At 44.9% G+C, this 20,610-nt stretch overlaps 1 protein-coding gene across 1 annotated transcript; it reads right to left on the bottom strand.

The window, feature by feature from the left end:
• Positions 1-244: 244 nt before the first annotated feature.
• LOC130338374 (oocyte zinc finger protein XlCOF7.1-like) lies at positions 245-16,702 on the bottom strand. The gene is made up of 4 exons (XM_056553997.1): positions 16,552-16,702; positions 15,008-15,134; positions 14,739-14,924; positions 245-1,645 (listed from the first exon to the last, which is right to left on the bottom strand). The coding sequence occupies exons 1-4, from the start codon at positions 16,609-16,611 to the stop codon at positions 795-797; spliced, it is 1,224 nt and encodes a 407-aa protein (XP_056409972.1). The 5' UTR covers positions 16,612-16,702; the 3' UTR covers positions 245-794.
• Positions 16,703-20,610: the final 3,908 nt, after the last annotated feature.

Genomic DNA, 20,610 nt, shown 5'->3' on the forward strand with positions numbered 1-20,610 from the left:
ATTATAAGTCCAGTGTGCGGAGATGAATATAAGAATAATAAATAATATAAGAAAGAAAACTTTTATTAACAATTGGTAACAAGTTTGGAGATGCAGTATATCAGGGGTCTCAAACTGGTGGCCCTCCAGATGTTGTATAACTTTAACTCCCAGCATGCCAGGACATGCCCGGACAGCCGTTGGCTGAAGATAACCGTTGTCGGCCATGTTAAGGAATTTAACCAATTCCTTCAGGTACATTTGCTGTTTGAGGCCAAATTGGAAATGTTTTATCAATCAGGCCTGATAGATTGGAAGAAATGACACAGACTTGGATCTGTATACAGCGTCTTCTGACGTTTACTACATACAGCAGAATTCTTATAGGCAAAGATGAAAGGACGGCAAACTCCCCAATGATACCTGGTTACAAACAGGCGTCTTATCTCTAAGTAGGAAGGACGGGAAGTGTGAACGTCTTCAGACTCAGTAGCCTTGGAGTTTTCTGTACGCTCAGCAGTTGTGGTTCTTGTTTACAAGTTTCCTGGTTATAATTCTGGTAAAGTTCACACTCAGTTCATAATGAAGGAACATAGACAAGATGGTGGACTATAGACAACATGGCTGATGATATACAAAATGGTGTATAATCATATAAAGGATTATTATAAAAGGTTATATAAAAACCTATAACAAGCTGACTCCCCTCACAGGCATGCTGGGAGTTAAAGTTTTGCAACATCTAGAGGGCCGCCAGTTTGAGACCCCTGCAGTATATGATATATGTATAAATGTCAGATATTCTATGTACATGGTTAATATTGCTCTGAATTGGCTTCTCTCCTGTGAGTTCTTATATGTCTTTTAAGTGTTGCTTTCTTAGTAAAACATTTTTCACATTCTGAACATGAAAATGGTTTCTCCCCTGTGTGAATTCTTTCATGTTTAACAAGATCTGATTTCTTAGTACAACATTTTCCACATTCTGAACAGGACAATGGCTTCTCTCCTGTGTGAGTTTTTTGATGATAAACAAGATTTGATTTGTCAGCAAAACTTTTTCCACACTCTGCACACGTAAATGGCTTCTCCCCTGTGTGAGTTCTTTGATGTATAACAAGATGTGATTGCTGAGTAAAACATTTTCTACATTCTGAGCATGAAAATGGCTTTTCCCCTGTGTGAGTTCTTTGATGTGTAACAAGATGTGATTTCTTAATAAAACATTTCCCACATTGTGAACATGAAAACGGCTTCTCTCCTGTGTGAGTTTTTTGATGATCAACAAAGCTTGATTTCTTAGTAAAACATTTTCCACATTGTGAACATGAAAACAGCTTCTCCCCTGTGTGAGTTCTTTGATGTACAACAAGAACTGATTTCTTAGTAAAACATTTCCCACATTCTGAGCATGAAAATGGTTTCTTTCCTGTATGAGCTCGTTGATGTCCAACACCCCTTCTGTGGCTTTTATTTTGCTGAACATCCTGTGATGACTGAGAAGACAGGACCTGTATATAAGGATGAGATGACAGATCTTGGCTGTGAAGGGCTGAGGGTGTATCTGGGATAATGGAATGTTCTTCATATGTATCTTGTGTGATATCATCATCTGCTTTATAATCTGAAGATATAAGATTCTCCTCTGATCTCCTGGTACAAGAATCTGCCAAGAACAAAACGAGTTTATTTTAACCCTATAACAACTCAGAAAATGTAAGCTTTCCTCTAAGAGGCAAAACTCTTATTTTGCCATAACTCTAATTTTTTGCGGCGCCGATCCTTCATTCACTGTGCAGTAAAATTATTTCTCAGGTGAATACGATCACAAGTATACTCAATTTGCATAGTTTGTGTTACCCCCCCATTTTTGCATACTTTGAATCCCCCCGTTTCCATTTTTTAAAGGTCCATGCAGTTAAAATGATCCCCTACTTATATAGGTTTGATTTTGTTGTACTTCTGATAAAAATCATAACTACGAAAATTTATATAATTGTCATCTTCTGACCCCTTTAACTTTTTTATTTCTCTGCGTACGGGGCAGTATGAGGGCTAATTTTTGGTGCCGTGATCTGAAGTTTTTACTGGTATTTTTTTTGTTTTGATCCCACTTTTTGATCGCTTTTTACAGTATAAAAAGTGACCAAAAATACGCGATTTTGGACTGTGGAATTTTTTTTACGTGTACGCCATTGAAGATATATTTTTATAGTAAGGACATTTACGCATGCGGCGATACCACATGTTTATATTTATATTTCTTTACATTTTTAATTTTTTTTTAAATGGGAAAAGGGGGGTGATTCAAACTTTTGTTATGAAAGGGGTTAAATCTAATTTATCAACTATATTTTTTACACATGCCTGCATCTCAGGCATGGAGCAATAGAGCGACAATCGGACGCCGAGGAGGCAGGTGGGGACCCTCCATGTCCTCACAGCTGATCAGGACACCACGGTTTCACCAGGGTGTCCCCGATCAGCCTGACTGAGCTGTGGGAAGCAGTTTCTAAAATTTTAGATGCGGCAATCAACTTTAATCGCCGCGTCTAAGGGGTTAATACTGGGCATCATCGCAATCAGTGATGTCCAGTATTAGCCACCGGTCCCGGTCGTTGCTAGGTGCCAGGCCCGACCCACATGACCCCACAGTATAGCATGGGAGCGGGCGCACCCTGCGTCCTTAAGAGGTTAAGGTGATAGTGGTCTGTGTGCAGGGGTTTTATTCAGTATCAGTACCGTAGTATTATCCTGTCATTATATGGTGGTAACGGTAGTGGTCATGGTGCAGTGTAATTATTCATCCCTTGTATAGTGGTGATTTTGGTCTGTTTATAGTGTTTTCTGGGAAGTCTCCACGACAGAACCCGGAGATGATTGCCTCCGCCTGATTGGACAGGGAAAAGACCCTCCCACCGAGTAGAAAAGGAAAAAGTGGTAACTAAAAACCAACACCAAAATTATCACCAAAGGGTGGAATGTATGGGTGCTGTTGTGGAGACTTCCCAGAAAACAAATTATCGGTGAGTATAATTAACCCTTTCTCTAGTCGTCTCGGCAACAGCACCCCGAGAAATACCAAAGAATTATTAGGGAGGGACCACAGCACCTAGGACTTTGCATCCAAATGCCATGTCCTGCCATTACATGAAGTCTATAGTATTTGGAAAAGGTATGTCATCTTTTCCAGGTAGCAGCTTTACAGATCTGTTCCACCAAGGCTGAAGCTTTTTCTGCCCAAGAGGAGGATACAGCACGAGTGGAATGAGCCCTTATCTCTGAGGGGGATCCTGACCACTAGATGTTTAGGATTCTGAGATGGCTAAACTAATCCACCTAGAGATAGAGCTTTTAGAGGCCTTCCTACCTCTATTAAGACCTGCAAATTGTACAAACAGGTTCTTATCCTTCCTTCAGGTACTGGTGACGTCTATGTAGTTAAGGACAGCTCTCCTAACATCCAAAAAACTGAAAGATCGCTCCTGCTCATTGTTAGGATGAGCACAAAAAGATGGGATAACAATATCCTGGGATCTGTGGAAGGAAGAAGAAACTTTTGGAATCAAATTTGTGTCTAGTTGAAAAATAATCTTATAGTCTAATACTCTGAAATAAGGTTGTTGAAAGGAGAGAGCCTGAATTTCACCAACCCTTCGGGCCGAAGTGATGGTTACTAGGAACACGGTTTTGATGGTAAGAAATGTTAAGGAAATAGAGTCTAAAGGTTCAAAAGGAGCTTTAGTTAGAGCTAAGAGGACCGTATTAATATTCCAAGAAGGACATTTTTTTTAAATTCTGGGTCTTAATTTGTCTGTAGCTTTAATTAACCTAGATATATAGATATCCTCTCCCAGTTTGGTCTGATAGAGGGCACCTAGGGCTGAGACCTGTACTCTACGAGTGTTAGGAGAGAGGTCCAGATCAAACACGTCTTGGATGAAGTCAAGAATTTTAGTGATATCAAGAGAATCAAAAGAAAAAGATGACTGGGGTGTGATCTGGCCGCCGTGCTGAATGGCCGCATAGAAGAGGTGCTCCTGCTCTAGTGCCGGGAAACTAGCTGTTGCAACTCTGCCAGCGACTTCCAGCTTTTCCCAAAAGCTCTATCCACCGCTATGGCGACCTCAGGCAGAAAGAGGAACCACAAACCGAGCAGTGCACAAAAGCTAACATACTTTTCCCGCTCCGGGGACTTGACCTGCAAGCTCTCCCAAGATGGCGCCTCGGAGCGTGCACAACAAACTCCTGCAGGCCGCAATAGATAAAAAAAGAGCGGACAACGGGGAAGATGCTGTCACAACTGTGAGTCCATACCAGACCCTACCTTCCACTTGGGTGCACCAGACACTGTCGTTTGAAGACTCGGCCCTGTGGGATGGCCCCGAACCTCCGCTTCTAATCACCGGCACTCCTCAAACTCTGAGTGCTGAAGCGGTTGACAACAAGACCTCTGACGAAGATGCAGATGGCGCCCCGGGTGATTCCCCGCAGGTCAGTCCTCTTAAAAAGAAACCTTGCATGGCTGCACCAGGTGAGGCTACTACTGAGCCTGAAGATACTGCTGCTTGTCCTGACACTGACTTGTTCACAGTGTACCAGACTAAGGATGCAGCGGTTTCAGACACCTTATTAAACGACATGCTGCTTTTACTGAGAAGCTCTCTACAAGCTGACTTTTCTAAGCTTCTCCGACCCCTGCAATCTTCCACTACTCTCCTGGAACACAAGATGTCCAGAGCTGAGACGGCTAGTTTATTTCGCTAAAGCCCACAATGAGCTACAAAGTGCGCATAATGGGCTCGATGGAAAAGTGGACTCCTTACATGCCAAGATGGTGGACTTTGAGGACCGCAATAGACGTAACAACGTCAAGTTTCGGGGTATCCCAGAGAATATACCGGGCTCCCAACTGGCCCGCTATGTTCACCACCTCACTAAACAGATTCTCCCGGACATGGAGGAATACGAGTACAGCGTTGATCGGGCCCACAGAGTACCGAACCCTCGTTCCCTACCAGAAGAGGTGCCGCGCGATGTCCTAGCGCGATTCACTTTTTTCCATGCAAAAGACTTGCTCCTTCAATACTCTCGGAGTCATCCTATCCTACCAGCGCCATATGAAGAGGTGAAGATGTATGCGGACCTTTCCGCTGCTACACTGCAGGCCAGGCGAAGCTTTGCTCCCCTCACAGAAACGCTCTGCAACCTGGGGGTCCCGTACCGGTGGGGTTTCGCAGCTAAAGTGCTGATCAATCGGCAGGGAAGGGTCCATGCTCTTCTTACGGCATCCCAAGGACTTTCAATCTTACAGGAGTGGGGTATGATTTCTGATGATGTCGAGATCCCTGGTCCACGGCCCCTCTCCCCACCGCACCGAGACCCGGTTTGACTCCCTGCTTTGTTTGAGTTTGTGGTATTACGATGACTCAGTATTTCCCGGTGCTGGAGCCCTTTCCTCTAACGAGCTCAGTTATTATATCTGTCCCACCCCAACTAAATCGGTGCTACACCTCGATTTATTCACCGGAGAACCTGTGCAACTGTTGTATTCCGTTGTGTTTTATCCTCCTTTCTCTTCTTTCTTACTTTTTTTTTTTAGTGCTGCCTATACTGCCATTTCTTTTACTGACCTCATTGTATTTATGGTTAATGTTTTTGCTTAGCCTGCATTGCATACTGACCTTTGTGCTAAGATATATATCTCTCGTGACTCCCAGCCTAGTGCCTTCAAACTCCATGGGATCTCCAACCTGCAGCGCAAGTCCATCTCCTAGGTGCACCAGAGGATGATTAAGGTCTGTATTTATGACATCCCCATCTGGCCCCTTTCGGGTTCAGTCTGGATTTTAATTGTCCCCCCTCACGCACTGCTGCACCTGTGTTTTTGAGTTGTGACATCCTTGTCTGAGCCACTTGGTGGTAAGTCGAGTTTTTAATCTATCTTTACACTCCTGTGGGGCACACTCTGAATTGATAGTCATGGGTATTGATGTTTTGTCCCTGAACGTCAACGGCCTTAATAGTCCCCAAAAATGACATTTTCTATGGCGGAAGGTGGAGAAACGCAATGCATCGATTGTATGTCTGCAAGAAACGCATGTCTCTTCTGAAAATCCTCCCCCTCTCCGCCATCGGAGATTTCCAGTGATGATCCATTTCTCCTTTGCCAAAAAGAAAAGGGGCGTACTAGTTGCATTCCGAGATGACCTTGCTGTTACCATATGCCGCCAAATTGTAGACCCTCATAGTCAGTTTATCGTTATCATGCGTACCCTTGATAATACACCTTTTACTTTAGTTAATCTATATGCCCCAAACAGTGGACAAAGTCGCTTTCTGAGAAGACTCTTCAAATTGCTACTCTGGGTCCGTGTGGGTGAGGTAATAGTGTGCGGTGATTTCAACACAGTCATTGACTCCGCTCTGGAGCATCGTAGAGACGCTCATCTGCCCACGGCACTCTCCTCTCCACTTACGACCTATTTGACGTGTGGAGAATATATCATACTTCGGAACGCGACTTTACCTACTTTTCCCCCAGATTTCACACCTACTCTAGGATAGACCTCATCCTGGTCTCAAGGGGTTTGTTAGAGCGGGTCACTAGTTCGGAGATTGGGGAGATTACCTGATGGGACCATGCCCCAACCCTGCTGTCAGCAACAACTTTTAGGGGTATTCCCCCAAAGGGGTTAGCCCTAAAACTAGAAATCCCCCCTATATTAAAAGGTCAATGTTTTATTAGTTCATTTAAAACAAGAAAACAAAATAAGTGTTTGGTGCTTGTTAAAAAAACGACCTGCGCTCAGCAGATTGAGTATGTGCTTCCAACAATATGACGGGCATTCACTCTTTTTGTATATAGCAATTAGCTTCTGGATATGCACTTATATATATGCTGGTATTGATGGTCGCTATTTAAAATTAGATGCTAGCCATCCGCCCCCCAACGTTTTGTCAGCCCACGCTGACTTAATCAAGGGAGTCCGGCTAACCCTGCTGTCAGTCACATTTTCTGCTCCCACACACAGCGACTTTGTCTGGAGGGCCAACATGCATGTTATTGCCCACTCTGAACATAGAAACCCAACTTTTGGTATAAGATACGGGTACCAAAGCCCACTCCTGATATTCAGCCCTTGGTGATAGAAATTGAAATTAGAAACCACTTAATTAGGCACCAATAAGGCTAGGTTAAAACATAACTTTTACTTTATCCGATAGAAAATACATGTATTGTATTGAATAAAAGTTATGAAGATGAAGTAAAAGTTATGTTTTAACCTAGCCTTATTGGTGCCTAATTAAGTGGTTTCTAATCCCACTCTGAACATAGCAAAACTATTGAAACCTCTGTGGAGGAATACTTTCGCTTAAATTCTACTCCTGGTGTAACATGCACCTCCCTGTGGCTGGCCCACAAGGCGGTCATTAGAGGCAATTTCATTCGTCTGGGTTCCTTACGAACAGAAGACATACAAGAGGCTATCAACAAGGTCGCTGTGTTGGAAGCTTTACATAAGACTACTCCCTCGACAGACTTATATTCCCAACTCATACACTTTCGCACCCTCTTACGACAACTTTTACTCTACCAATATGAAGCAGATATTCGTAGGTCAAAATTCAATTTTTATACCTGGGATAACAAACCAACATCCCTATTAGCCAAGCATCTTAAGCCGCCCAGGACAAAATGTAAAATTGGCACTTTAAAACACCCTTCCTCTAACACTGTCCTCCTCTCCCCTAGGGACATTGCTAACGCATTCAAATCTTACTATTGTGGTTTATACAACCTACAGACTGACTCCCAGATGGTCCAGCCAACTGAGGAAGCTATCGACTCTTTCCTTCATTCTCTATCTGACTCTGCTCTCCTGTCGCTTAACTCACCTATCTTCCAGAGATTGAGACCGCTATAGCATCTTTGCCCTCACACAAAACGCCTGGTCCTGACGGCCTACCGAATGAGTATTACAAGAGATACAAGGACATTTTACGCCCCCATTTACATGCAGTCTTTAATGTCACTATGTCCTCTGGTTCTTTCCCTCAAGAAATGCTTGCAGCTCTTCTCACCACTATACAAAAATCCGGAAAACCCCTGGATCAAACTCCTAGCTATCGACCCATCTAGCTCCTGAACGGGGATGTTAAACTTTACGCAAAAATGTTATCGTCTAGATTACTGCCCATTCTACCCTACTTGTTTGGTGCCGACCAGGTTGGCTTCACTCCAGGTCGTCAAGCACCCGATAATACTAGGCGCATGCTGTCCCTCCTACAACATTGTGAGCATCACCGTACCCCTGCAGATTTCCTTACTCTTTACGCTGAAAAGGCATTCGACAGGGTGAACTGGCAATATGCATTCTCAGCACTGAGAGCATTTTGGGTTTTCGGGCCAGATTTTGGAAGCACTTTACTCCAATCCGACTGCGATGGTTTTCTCGGAGGGTTCTCTCTCTGATCGGTTCAACCTGTCGAACGGCATGAGACAGGGGTGCCAATTCTCACCCCTACTTTTTGTCCTCTCCATTGAGCCTTTAGCGTGTGCCATAAGTGCCCATCATGGAATACACGGAATTGACGTTGGAGGTTATTCTCATGAATTGGCTTTATTTGCTGACGATATCATCCTCACCCTAACCGATGTCCCGTCATCTCTATCAGCTTTATTCTCCCTCTTGGCGTGATTTAGCGATATCTCTTTCTATAAGCTCAATTCTTCAAAATCCCAAATATTGCCTGTTAACCTCCACATGCTTGTAATTGACTCTCTTAAACGACATTTCAACCTTGACTGGCAGACAGAATCCCCCCCACACCCCCACACCCCACATTTATATAGACAGCAGGCCCCCCCTTATATAGACAGCAGCCCCACACTTATATGGACAGCAGCCCCCCCACACACACACACTTATATAGACAGCAGGGCCCCCCTTATAGACAGCACTCACTCTGCTGCTAGATCAGTGGTCTCCAAAGTGTGGACCACCAGCTGTTGCAAAACTACAACTCCCAGGGGAGGAGGAATGACTTGTGTGTCACATGCTCCTCCATAGGATGCAATGATGCGATCGGGAGAACAGGACAGCAGCACTGCAGGTATTGGAGGAGGATCAGTGTAACAATAGCGAATTTTAATTCGCTATTGTCAAACAATGGGCGGGCTCGGCTGCCACAGTGAAATTATTTAAAGTTCCTCGGGCGGCCCGGTACCGTTTGATCCACGGACCGGTACTGGTCCGCGGCCCGGGGGTTGGGGAACACTACTCTAAATGATGTACTGGCACTACTACCGATGGTAACCGGCTGTTGCCGGTTGTCCCTGATCAATACAACAGCTGGCTAGCATACAAATAAGTCGCATTGCACAACGGCTTCCTAAAATCCTATCAACTTATTTTTGTTTTGTTATCTCTTCCTTTGCTTCTCTTAATTCAATTCCTTGTTTATTTTTTTTACACTTACCTATTTGTCTAGACTGAACCGGGGGCATTGTCTCCCTGAGCACTAGACCTTATAAGGCTGTTATATGTTCAACTAGTTGACATGCTTTATTTCTATGTATACAACTGTTACTTCTGCTTTATGACAAATTCGAAAACAATAAAAACTTATTGAATAAAAAAAAAGAAAAGAAAAAGATGACCCACACCAAGAGGAATATTTCTTCCACACCTTAGTGTACATTTTAGAGGTAGAAAGTTTATGACTTGCCAAGAGGGTATTGATCACTCTATCTGAGAATCCCTTCTTCTCTAGCAGGAACTTTTCAGAATCCATGCTGATAGATTGAGGTTCTGAACCTGTCTGTGTAGAATTGGTCCCTGAGAGAGCAGGTCCTGGTGAGCAGGGAACATAATTGGCTTGTGCAGCCTCATGGACTGTAGCAGAGCAAATCATCATCCCCTCTTGGGCCAGAATAGAGAAACTAAGATCAGGGTGCACTTCTCTCAACTTAGTTTTTGAAGGACCCTAGGAATTACCGGAATAGGAGGGAAGGCATAGACTAGACTGAAGTTCCATGTCTGAGCTAAGGCATCTGTCACCACTGGATGGTCCCTTGGATTGAGGGGGAAAAAAATTCAGTTTTTTTCTGGTGGCGAACAAGTCGATCTGGGGGACACCCCATTTCTCTGTTATCAATCTGAAAGCCCAGTCTGCTAGACACCATTCCCCGGGATCTAGGGTCTGCCTGCTGAGAACATCTGCCTGTAGATTCCAGACTCCTGTTAGGTGTACGGCTGTTATGGATAAGATTCTGTCTTCTGCCCAAGAAAAAATGTTCTTTGCTATTGATTGGAGATGACTGTGTCTGGGGCCTCCATAATGGCGGATAAAGGACACTGCCGTGGTATTGTTGGAGTGAAGAAGAATGTGTCTGCCTCTGCAGAATGGTTCTAGGTGTTGGAGAGACATCCACATGGCTAGAAGCGCCCTTAAGTTTGAGGATTTCTGAGCTAGTACAGGTCCCCATCTGCCCTGAACTGCATGATCCACTGTGTGGGCTCCTCACCCCCACGTGCTGGCATCTGTGGTAATAATCAGGGGATCCTCCTGAAACCAATGAACCCCCTGACTCAGGTTTTCCTGGGAGAGCCACCAAACTAACATTTTTTTTTTTTTTTTATGGGAATCAGTACATTCTCCAAGGAAAATAGGGATTTGTCTCATACTGCTAGGAGCCATCTTTGTAGTGGTCTTGAGGGAAATTGGGCCCACCTCACTGACGGGATGCAAGACGTTAGGTGACCCAATATGGACATTGCATAATGGATTAAGAAATACCTTCTAGCACAAAATTCTGTTATTAACTGCTGAATCTTCAACTTCTTTGCTGGTGGGAAGAAAGATTGTTGGACAGTCGAGTCTAGGAGGACTCCTAAAAATTGTTTTACTGGACTGGGAGAAAGATCGGACTTTTCTAAGTTGAGTATCCAGCCCAGGCTCTGAAGAATCTAAATGTTCCTGTGAATGTGGACCTGTAATCGAGGAACAGAATCGTCCAGATAGGGAATAATAATATTAAACTCCCTCCTCAGAAGGGACACCACCTCCGACATGAGTTTTGTAAATATGGGGGGGCAGAAGAAAGCCCGAAGAGCAGACAAACTAGTAGTGACGGATTCTGCCCTCCCAGGAAACGGCAAACCTCAGGAACTGCTGAGATTCCCTATGAATTGGAAGATGCTAATAGGCGTCCTTCAAATCAATAGTTGCCATTACTGAATTTTTCTTTATTAGAGCTACTGCTGATTTTATTGTTTCCATTTTGAATTTTCTGTACTTTACAAATTTGTTCAGGGGTTTAAAATTTATTATGGTTCTGAACTTCCCACTGTTTGTTTTTTACCAAAAACAGGTGAGCGTAACGTCCCTGTTTTAGTTGATGTAAGAGAACTTAGACAACCGCGCCCAATTTTAATAAATCTTGAACCCCCTGAAGAATCTGCGAGGAATGATTTGAAGTTAGAGTCATTACAAACTTTTGAGGAGGAGGGGAGGTAAATTCCACTATGTAGCCTTCCTGTATAATTTTCACAATCCAGGGATTGGGAATTAAAGCTTCCCGATTGTGGGCAAAAGAGGTTAACCGAGCCCCCCACAGGAATGGCGTCATTGTTTCTTGATATCGGATTCAGTCTGCGAGGGATTAAGAATGAATCCTCTACCTCTGCCACCCTTGCTATAAGACCAGCGTCCTGTTTTTCCTTTCCCTCCTCTATAAGATTGACTTGGTTGGCATAGGAGACGAAAAGGAGTCTTCTTTTTAGGTTCTGCTTTCTCCCGAGGAAATCCTTTTTTATTATCAGCTGCTTTAGCTGAGATGAAGTCTAACTCAGGACCAAATACAAACTGACTGTGAAAGGGAAGGGAGCATAACTTGGATTTTGATGCTAGATCCCCAGACCAGGACTTTAACCATAAGACACGTCTTGAGGAGTTCGATAACACAGCTGTACGTGCAGATAATCTGACAGACTCGGCAGAAGCATCCGATAAAAATTTTAGGCCATCTTGAGGAGAGGGAGAGATCCAAGAATCTGGTCACGAGGCGTATCACCTTGAAGATGCAGGGGCAGTTGATCTAGCCACACACCAAGGGTTCTAGCAACACATGTGGAAGCAATGCTAGGACGTAAAAGGGTCGCAGCAGCTTCCCAAGTCTTTTTATGAAGAGCTGGGTAGCGTTCTCAAAGGGTAAGGAAGTGTGTTTTGCCACCTTCGCAATAGGGATGTCTACTTTAGGTATAGTGTCCCAATCTTCCGAATCCTTATTATCAAAGGGATAGCATCCTTTAATCCCTTTGTAATGAAGGATCCTTTTTCAGGTTTGGACCATTCATCTTTAATGATTTTATGAATGTTGAATTGTTCTAGGCTCCTGAACTTCTTCTATACCAAAGGAGGATCTAATGGCTCAGATTAGTTCCTCAGTATCCTCAGGACTAAACAGGAATATTCTGAAGCCAAGGTCCTCCTCTACCTCAGGACATTCAACCACTTCTTGTTCTTCAATATCCTAAGTAGCGGTACTTTCCACTGAGTCCAAAAAAGTAATTATCTTAGGCTGTGGCACCTTAACCACAGCTGAGGTAGAAGCGACGGGCTGAGATGATTTAGCAGCTTGAATCTCTGTGTGGATAATCTCCTTAATCTCTCTCATAAGGTCAGGGGTTTCCTCCCTAACTAAATTATCCAAACATCTTTTACATATCGGCTTCTTAACACAGTCCTTATTACACAATAAACATTTCCTTTTAGTATGTTTAGGTTTAGGGACAGTAACATCCTTTTCTCTCTGAAATAAAAACAAGGGAGGAAAGGATCAGAAAAACAACTGTAGATAGGCTTGGGTATAGACCACATAGCCCTCAGTACTCCCGGATCCCGGATTCTGCAGCGTCTCACCCTCAGAGACTTTTGGTGGAGTAGACATCGTGGGCTCTGGAAGCTCCATACAGCGAGCTGAATGAAGCAGAGGACGCTAGACTAAGGATCCTTTAATAGAGGACACTGTCTGGGGTCTGGAAGCGATCCCGTTTGAATTTGCCCACCTCTTAATCCTCTAGGGCAGGCCGGAGCATGTGACACTGCCCCCTCTGCAAGTGACATAAGACACCAACCACGGGACTGGGGATCTGCCCGGAACTGACCCCACGATAGCGGAAATGAGGTCAGACGCCGGCCGGCACTGGCATTACTTCCACGGAACCGGAATGAAGGCTCCGTGCGACGCTGGAAAAAAAGTCAGCACGGGAGCGGAAGAGAAGCCGGCTCTCTGATCCGCACCCACTCTGCATAAGCCCGACCTGGATGCCGCAGAAGTAGGTGGGGAAAAATAAATATTCTATCAAGCGGGATCCGTCTCCCGCACCTCTCAGGTTACCTGCCCGGATCGGGACAGGAAAAAACACTGGAGGGGAGAGGAAGGGGAGGGTCTTTTAACCTCTCAGTGTTTTTCCCTGTCCAATCAGGCAGAGGCAATCTCAGGGTGCTGTCGTGGAGACGACTAGAGAAAATAACAGTATGATGGTATAAGTCACTGCAGTAGTAATATGTTGTCCTGCTGGTTTGGGGTTATTAGTTTATGTTTCTAAACCACAACCTGTGAGAAAATCCTGCATGTGCCCCTGGTGAGCGGCGATACATACACTATATATGCATCACCATTCTCTTACATTCATAGGCTGCAGGTGGATGCACAATATTCTGCCTAGCATGGTGCTTCCAACCCGCGCTGCACCAGTGATGGGGGGGGGACGACACACACACCAAATGCACCTTTATCTGTGTAGACAAAAAACATTGCATCGGCCCTGACTAAGATAAAGAAAGCCCACTCAGGACCTCAGGTGCAAATGTTTCCTGACCAAGTTTGACATTATCTGGGCAAAGGGCCCGACTTGCCACAATAAAGAGTCATGGGGGGGTGAGGGGGGCATAGGGGCAAGGGTGGCATGGGGGCGAGGGGGCATGGGAGACGGGGGAGGCATGGGAGGCGAGGGAGACATGGGAGGGCATGAAAGGAAAGGCGACAATCTGATAGAAGGCCTCCTCGAAGGGTCCCAAAATGGTGATTTCTCTCAGAACCTAGTGGTCGGCATTTATCATTGTAGGTTTAAGGTGCAAATAAACCCTGCTTGCTCCTTTTTTGCGCCTTTTCTAGACACGAAAAAACAGTCTAAAGACAATGATAAACGTCGGCCAGTGTCAATTAGGATAATTAAAGACAAAAGCTCCTCGAGATCTCTGACCACAATCTCATCTTGTATAATATGGGAGAGTCCACGAGAGAACGTGTCCACCAGCGCTTCCTTATCCCAGCACACTTCTGCTGCTAGAATACAGAACTCTATTGAATTCTTGGCCACAGTTCTCGTCCTCTGTTACATGGACATGAGCTGCTCTGCCGCAGAGGGAGAACGGACAGGGAGATTAAAGGGGAACTCCACTGCCCCAGTGGTCAGAACATTTAGTTCCAAGCGCTGGGTGTGGGCTGCGGGAATCATGATGTCACACTGTGCCCCCTCAGTGCAAGTCTATGGAAACGAGCGTGATGGCCTCGTACACATAGGGATATTTCTTGTCCATATTCCAGCTGTAGTATCACATTAGTTTGGATTTTGGGTGAATAGAAGAATATACAGCAAGAGACAGGACAGAGAGATTAAAGAATTCTACACAATTATTACAGCAGAAGAATCTGTGACTTTTCTCTATATTAAGTTGTTACTACTCACCTGGGCGGTTACCTGTAGGAACATCCTCCTTATACTGCTCATCACCGCTCATATCTGTCTCTTCTTCTTCCTTTATGTCTGTAGCATTAATATTGTTCAGATCTTTCCCTGTCGGAATGTCCTCCTTATACTGCTGATCAAGAGGATGGGGACACCTCTCTGGTGCTGTTCTCTTACTGGATCTGACTGTAGGGAACACATACAGAGACTGAATTCATTCTTTACATAGAAATAATGAGAGGACGTGTGTATATAGTCATGTCTATTACCTGGTGATGTGAGGGGCTGCTGATCCTCCATCATGACCTGATCCTTGTACTGATCCTTGTGTCCTTCTACATACTCCCACTCCTCCATGGAGAAATAGACCGCCACGTCCTGACACCTTATAGGAACCTGACACATAATGATACAGTCATCACCCCGACCCCTCCAGTGGTGTTACTGTATAATGTCCCAGCATTCCCAGCAGTGTCACCTCTCCAGTCACCACCAGACCCCTCCATTACTGTATAATGTCCCAGCATTCCCAGCAGTGTCACCTCTCCAGTCATCACCAGACCCCTCCATTACTGTATAATGTCCCAGCATTCCCAGCAGTGTCACCTCTCCAGTCATCACCAGACCCCTCCATTACTGTATAATGTCCCAGCAGTGTCACCTCTCCAGTCATCACCAGACCCCTCCATTACTGTATAATGTCCCAGCAGTGTCACCTCTCCAGTCATCACCAGACCCCTCCATTACTGTATAATGTCCCAGCAGTGTCACCTCTCCAGTCATCACCAGACCCCTCCATTACTGTATAATGTCCCAGCAGTGTCACCTCTCCAGTCATCACCAGACCCCTCCATTACTGTATAATGTCCCAGCATTCCCAGCAGTGTCACCTCTCCAGTCATCACCAGACCCCTCCATTACTGTATAATGTCCCAGGAGTGTCACCTCTCCAGTCATCATCAGACCCCTCCATTACTGTATAATGTCCCAGCAGTGTCACCTCTCCAGTCATCACCAGACCCCCCATTACTGTATAATGTCCCAGCAGTGTCACCTCTCCAGTCATCACCAGACCCCTCCATTACTGTATAATGTCCCAGCAGTGTCACCTCTCCAGTCATCACCAGACCCCTCCATTACTGTATAATGTCCCAGCAGTGTCACCTCTCCAGTCATCACCAGACCCTCCATTACTGTATAATGTCCCAGCATTCCCAGCAGTGTCACCTCTCCAGTCATCACCAGACCCCTCCATTACTGTATAATGTCCCAGCAGTGTCACCTCTCCAGTCATCACCAGACCCCTCCATTACTGTATAATGTCCCAGCATTCCCAGCAGTGTCACCTCTCCAGTCATCACCAGACCCCTCCATTACTATATAATGTCCCAGCATTCCCAGCAGTGTCACCTCTCCAGCCATCACCAGACTCCTCCATTACTGTATAATGTCCCAGCAGTGTCACCTCTCCAGTCATCACCAGACCCCTCCATTACTGTATAATGTCCCAGCAGTGTAACCTCTCCAGTCATCACCAGACCCCTCCATTACTGTATAATGTCCCAGCATTCCCAGCAGTGTCACCTCTCCAGTCATCACCAGACCCCTCCATTACTGTATAATGTCCCAGCAGTGTAACCTCTCCAGTCATCACCAGACCCCTCCATTACTGTATAATGTCCCAGCATTCCCAGCAGTGTCACCTCTCCAGTCATCACCAGACCCCTCCATTATTGTATAATGTCCCAGCAGGGTCACCTCTCCAGTCATCACCAGACCCCTCCATTACTGTATAATGTCCCAGCAGGGTCACCTCTCCAGTCAGCAGCTCCATCATCTTGTTGATGAGTTCTCGGATCTTCTGTTCATCCATTTCCTCATGTATCAGGGAGTGAGATGGGGGCCCCGGGATTGGGCTCAGGGTTCTTCCCCATCCTTCACACACAGGGGCCCGACAGCGCCCACTAGAGGACTTCTTCACTACTGTATAATCCTGTGTATGGAGAGACACATTAATATCACTACATACATTCCCAGAATCCCTCACCTCTCCAGTCATATCCATCTGTTTTTACATAGATAAGAATGAGGTCATGTGACATCACTCCCAGAATCCCTCACCTCTCCAGTCATATCCATCTGTTATTACATAGATAAGAATGAGGTCATGTGACATCACTCCCAGAATCCCTCACCTCTCCAGTCATATCCATCTGTTATTACATAGATAAGAATGAGGTCATGTGACATCACTCCCAGAATCCCTCACCTCTCCAGTCATATCCATCTGTTATTACATAGATAAGAATGAGGTCATGTGACATCACTCCCAGAATCCCTCACCTCTCCAGTAAGCCGGAAGAGTATCTGTAGGGTGAGGTTTATGATCCTGTCGGCCATCTTGTTCCTGTCTCTCTCCATGGTTGATGGGTCATCCAGGAGAATTCTCTTATATAGAAGATATCAGCAGAGGATCCTGGATTGGAGAAACCTGAAGGGAAGAAGAGGAGATGATGATAAACCGCACCAGATTCTATGGAGAAATAAAATCCATTTCCTGGAGATAATCTGGGGAAACATCTGAGGAGACATTATAGGAGTTTTCAGATTTCTCTATAAAACAAAATCCATTGTCCGAGGGCTGTAAAATAAGAGACTAGAGCGCACTCCCCTCTCCCGTCCAGTGGTGGCGCTCTGGTCCTCCAGGTCTTCTGAGGTCGCTCTCCCTGCTCTGCTGAAGACGTTGTGAATCCATTTCTCCTAATCTCTGAGGCTGCGGTGTATTCAGAACGTCTTCATCAGAGCAGGGAGAAGAATAGAGGGATTCAATATGACATTGTCCAATGAAGAATAGTGAAATGTGTCCACTAGGGGGCACAATATACATCACAATTACATCAGGATTTTATGTGAATTGTGATATGTCCCCCCGGAAGAACCTGCTGTTACCTGCAGCAGAGGCCAAGCATCATATACCGTTACACACGCAGGGTCTGGGCCACCACCGGAGTCAGTGTTTCCCAAGCAGGGTGCCTCCAGCTGTTACAGCATTTGGCTGTCAGAGCATGCTGGGAGTTGTAGTTTTACAACAGCTGGAGGCACGCTGGTTTGGAAACACTGTCTTAAGTAATAATAGGGGCGCGGGAGAAACTTAAAAAACCTGATACTTACATAGTCCTGTATGGAAGAAGTGGCTGATACTCGGAGAAAAGAGACTGACCAGGTGACAGGATGGGCGGGTAAGTGACCTGATACCTTCACCATCCAGACATCCCCTGGGAGGCAGTATAGGCAGGAAATCAGGAAACAACCGCTGGTCGGCACGGCGCTCCCTAGAAAAACAACCGCAGAGTGCCATGTCTAAGCCACGCCCACCTACATTATTTTATTACAAAAATGGGATATAAACTTATTAGGGGAGGGCCTTCTATTACAAACCCTGAATAACGCTCTGCCATAGTGATCAGTGTTATCGGTGCTCGGCTTATACAGGCTGTGGAGGTGTCTGTATACTTAGAGCACCGATCTGAGCACAGAGCATGGTAAGGGGCCCTCCGGCCGTCATCTCAGCTGATCTAGACTCCGCCCCCAACAACTGCATTTTACTCATTTTAGATCCTGCAATCGACACGAGGCTGAAGTTGGTTTCTTATTCGTCCAGTTTCTTATTCACTGAAGTTGGTTTCTTATTCTCATTGTCTTATAGATGACTGTGACTAATAAACCTTTTCTCCTCTTATTTCTCTGCAGTAAATCTGTTTTTTATACATAAATGTTGAATATTATTTGGGAACAATCAGGTTCAAAAGAAAAAATCTAGATTGTTTGTATTTTTCCTGAAAAAAACAATAGTAAAAAATGGATGAAAAAATTTGTATTTTTAATAAGTAACTGATGATTTCAAAGGGTTAAACGCGATTGGGCCACTGAATTAAGTATGGAAATATAAAGAGTAAGGGCCCCTCCATAATACCCAACTGTATCCAGCCTGGCCCAAAAAGTGGATTGGCATTAATACAGGTGCCAACCTTGCCAACTATATACATTTTCTGCATTTTGAATAAGTAACTGATGATTTCAAGGGGTTAAACACTGTTGGGCCACTTACCTAAGGGATACTAAATAAAGAGTAAGGGCCCCTCTATATTTTTCAACCATATCCAGCCTGGCCCAAATTGTGGATTGGCATGAAAACAGGTGCCAACCTTGCCATGTATATACATTTTCTACATTTTGAATAAGTAACTGGTGATTTCAAGGGGTTAAATGCCATGTCTAAGCCACGCCCACCTACATTCTTTTATTACAAAAATGGGATATAAACTTATTAGGGGAGGGGCTTCTATTACAAACCCTGAATAACGCTCTGCCATAGTGATCAGTGTTATCGGTGCTCGGCTTATACAGGCTGTGGAGGTGTCTGTATACTTAGAGCCCCGATCTGAGCACAGAGCATGGTAAGGGACCCTCCGGCCGTCATCTCAGCTGATCTAGACTCCGCCCCCCAACAACTGCATTTTACTCATTTTAGATCCTGCAATCGACTTTGATCATGGAATCTAAAGGGTTAACGGCGATGAGCGTCATTAGTGGTGAGTCCTGGCTGCTTATAGCTCCTGAGCTCACCTCAAAGTCCCATATGGGGCACATAATGTAAATATACATCGTGTCCTTAAGGGTTAATAATAAGCATCCCCAATAATCCTGATCTGATGGTGACCGCACACACATACCTGTATCTGTAGAGGAGCCGTGTGCTTACAGGACCTGCGATGAAGTCACCGTCATGTGATCAGTCACATGGAGGAGGAGTCACATGATCAGGGGCTGCTGCTCTGAGAGATCTCCACAAACAACACAACAGCAGTGACTGCCCCACCAGGACCTGCTCTGTATCTGCTACATGCTGGGGGTGTAGGACCTGTGATGATGTCACAATCATGTGACCAGTACATTTGGGGGCGAAGTTTAGCAGTTTAGATGTGACTGCGGCTGAAGGACCTGCGGGAAGGATCATGTGACAGGAGTGGGCGGAGCTCAACAGTGCAGGATAGAAGACATTGTGATTGAAGGACCTGGGATAATGGTCATGTGACAGCAGAGTCCTGTATACGCTGAGCAGATGAGCCTAGAGCAGCAGCCCCTGATCATGTGACTCCTCCATGTGACTGATCACATGACTGTGACATCATGCAGGTCCTATAAGTGGCTCCTGTACAGTCTGCAGGTGGAGGTATGTGTGTGGTTACATGTGGAGGCTGTCAGATGGGGTTTTTTTAACTATTAACCCCTTCATGACTCGGTAGTTTTGAGTTTTAACCCCTTAAGGACACAGTGATTTCTCTTTTTAAATTTTTTTTTCCTTCTAATAGCCATAATGATTGCAAATTCCTCTTTACAAATCCATATGAGGCTTCTTGTACTTGTTGTTTCTTTGCACCACAGATTTGTACTTTGTAATGACATCACTCATTTTACCTCAAAACAAGGGCCAAAAAAATATTAATTGTTGGGTGAAAGTAATTTTTAAAATCTGGTGTCTTCTGTTTGGACGCAGTGCACATTACGGTAATAATTCTCTTTATTCTGTAGGTCCAAACGATTACAATGATAAATGATTTATATAGGTTTTATTTTAACACTTTTAAAATATAAAAAAGTTCAAACTTTTTGTACAAAAATGATTTTGCATCAGCTTACATACACTGATCAATGCTGTGATGCTGAGGCTGCCTGCAGGATTGGAGCGTCGTTCAGACAGCATGGAGCAAGGTTAGGGACCTCCACCCGTTCTCTCAGCTGACCGGGACCCCGCTATTTCACTGTGGGTGTCCTTATCAGCTCCACTGAGCTACCGGAAATAGATTTTTGG

Source organism: Hyla sarda, unplaced genomic scaffold, assembly GCF_029499605.1.
Source record: "Hyla sarda isolate aHylSar1 unplaced genomic scaffold, aHylSar1.hap1 scaffold_521, whole genome shotgun sequence".
Lineage (NCBI taxonomy): Eukaryota > Metazoa > Chordata > Amphibia > Anura > Hylidae > Hyla > Hyla sarda.

Excerpts from the sequence above, each read along its gene's own strand:
- LOC130338374 (XM_056553997.1), bottom strand. The coding sequence starts at position 16,611 with ATGGATGAACAGAAGATCCGAGAACTCATCAACAAGATGATGGAGCTG. Across the intron at positions 15,135-16,551 it reads TGGAGCTGCTGACTGGAGAG|GTTCCTATAAGGTGTCAGGA; the intron begins GTGACCCTGCTG and ends ATTATGTGTCAG. Across the intron at positions 1,646-14,738 it reads TCCTACAGGTAACCGCCCAG|ATTCTTGTACCAGGAGATCA; the intron begins GTGAGTAGTAAC and ends TGTTCTTGGCAG.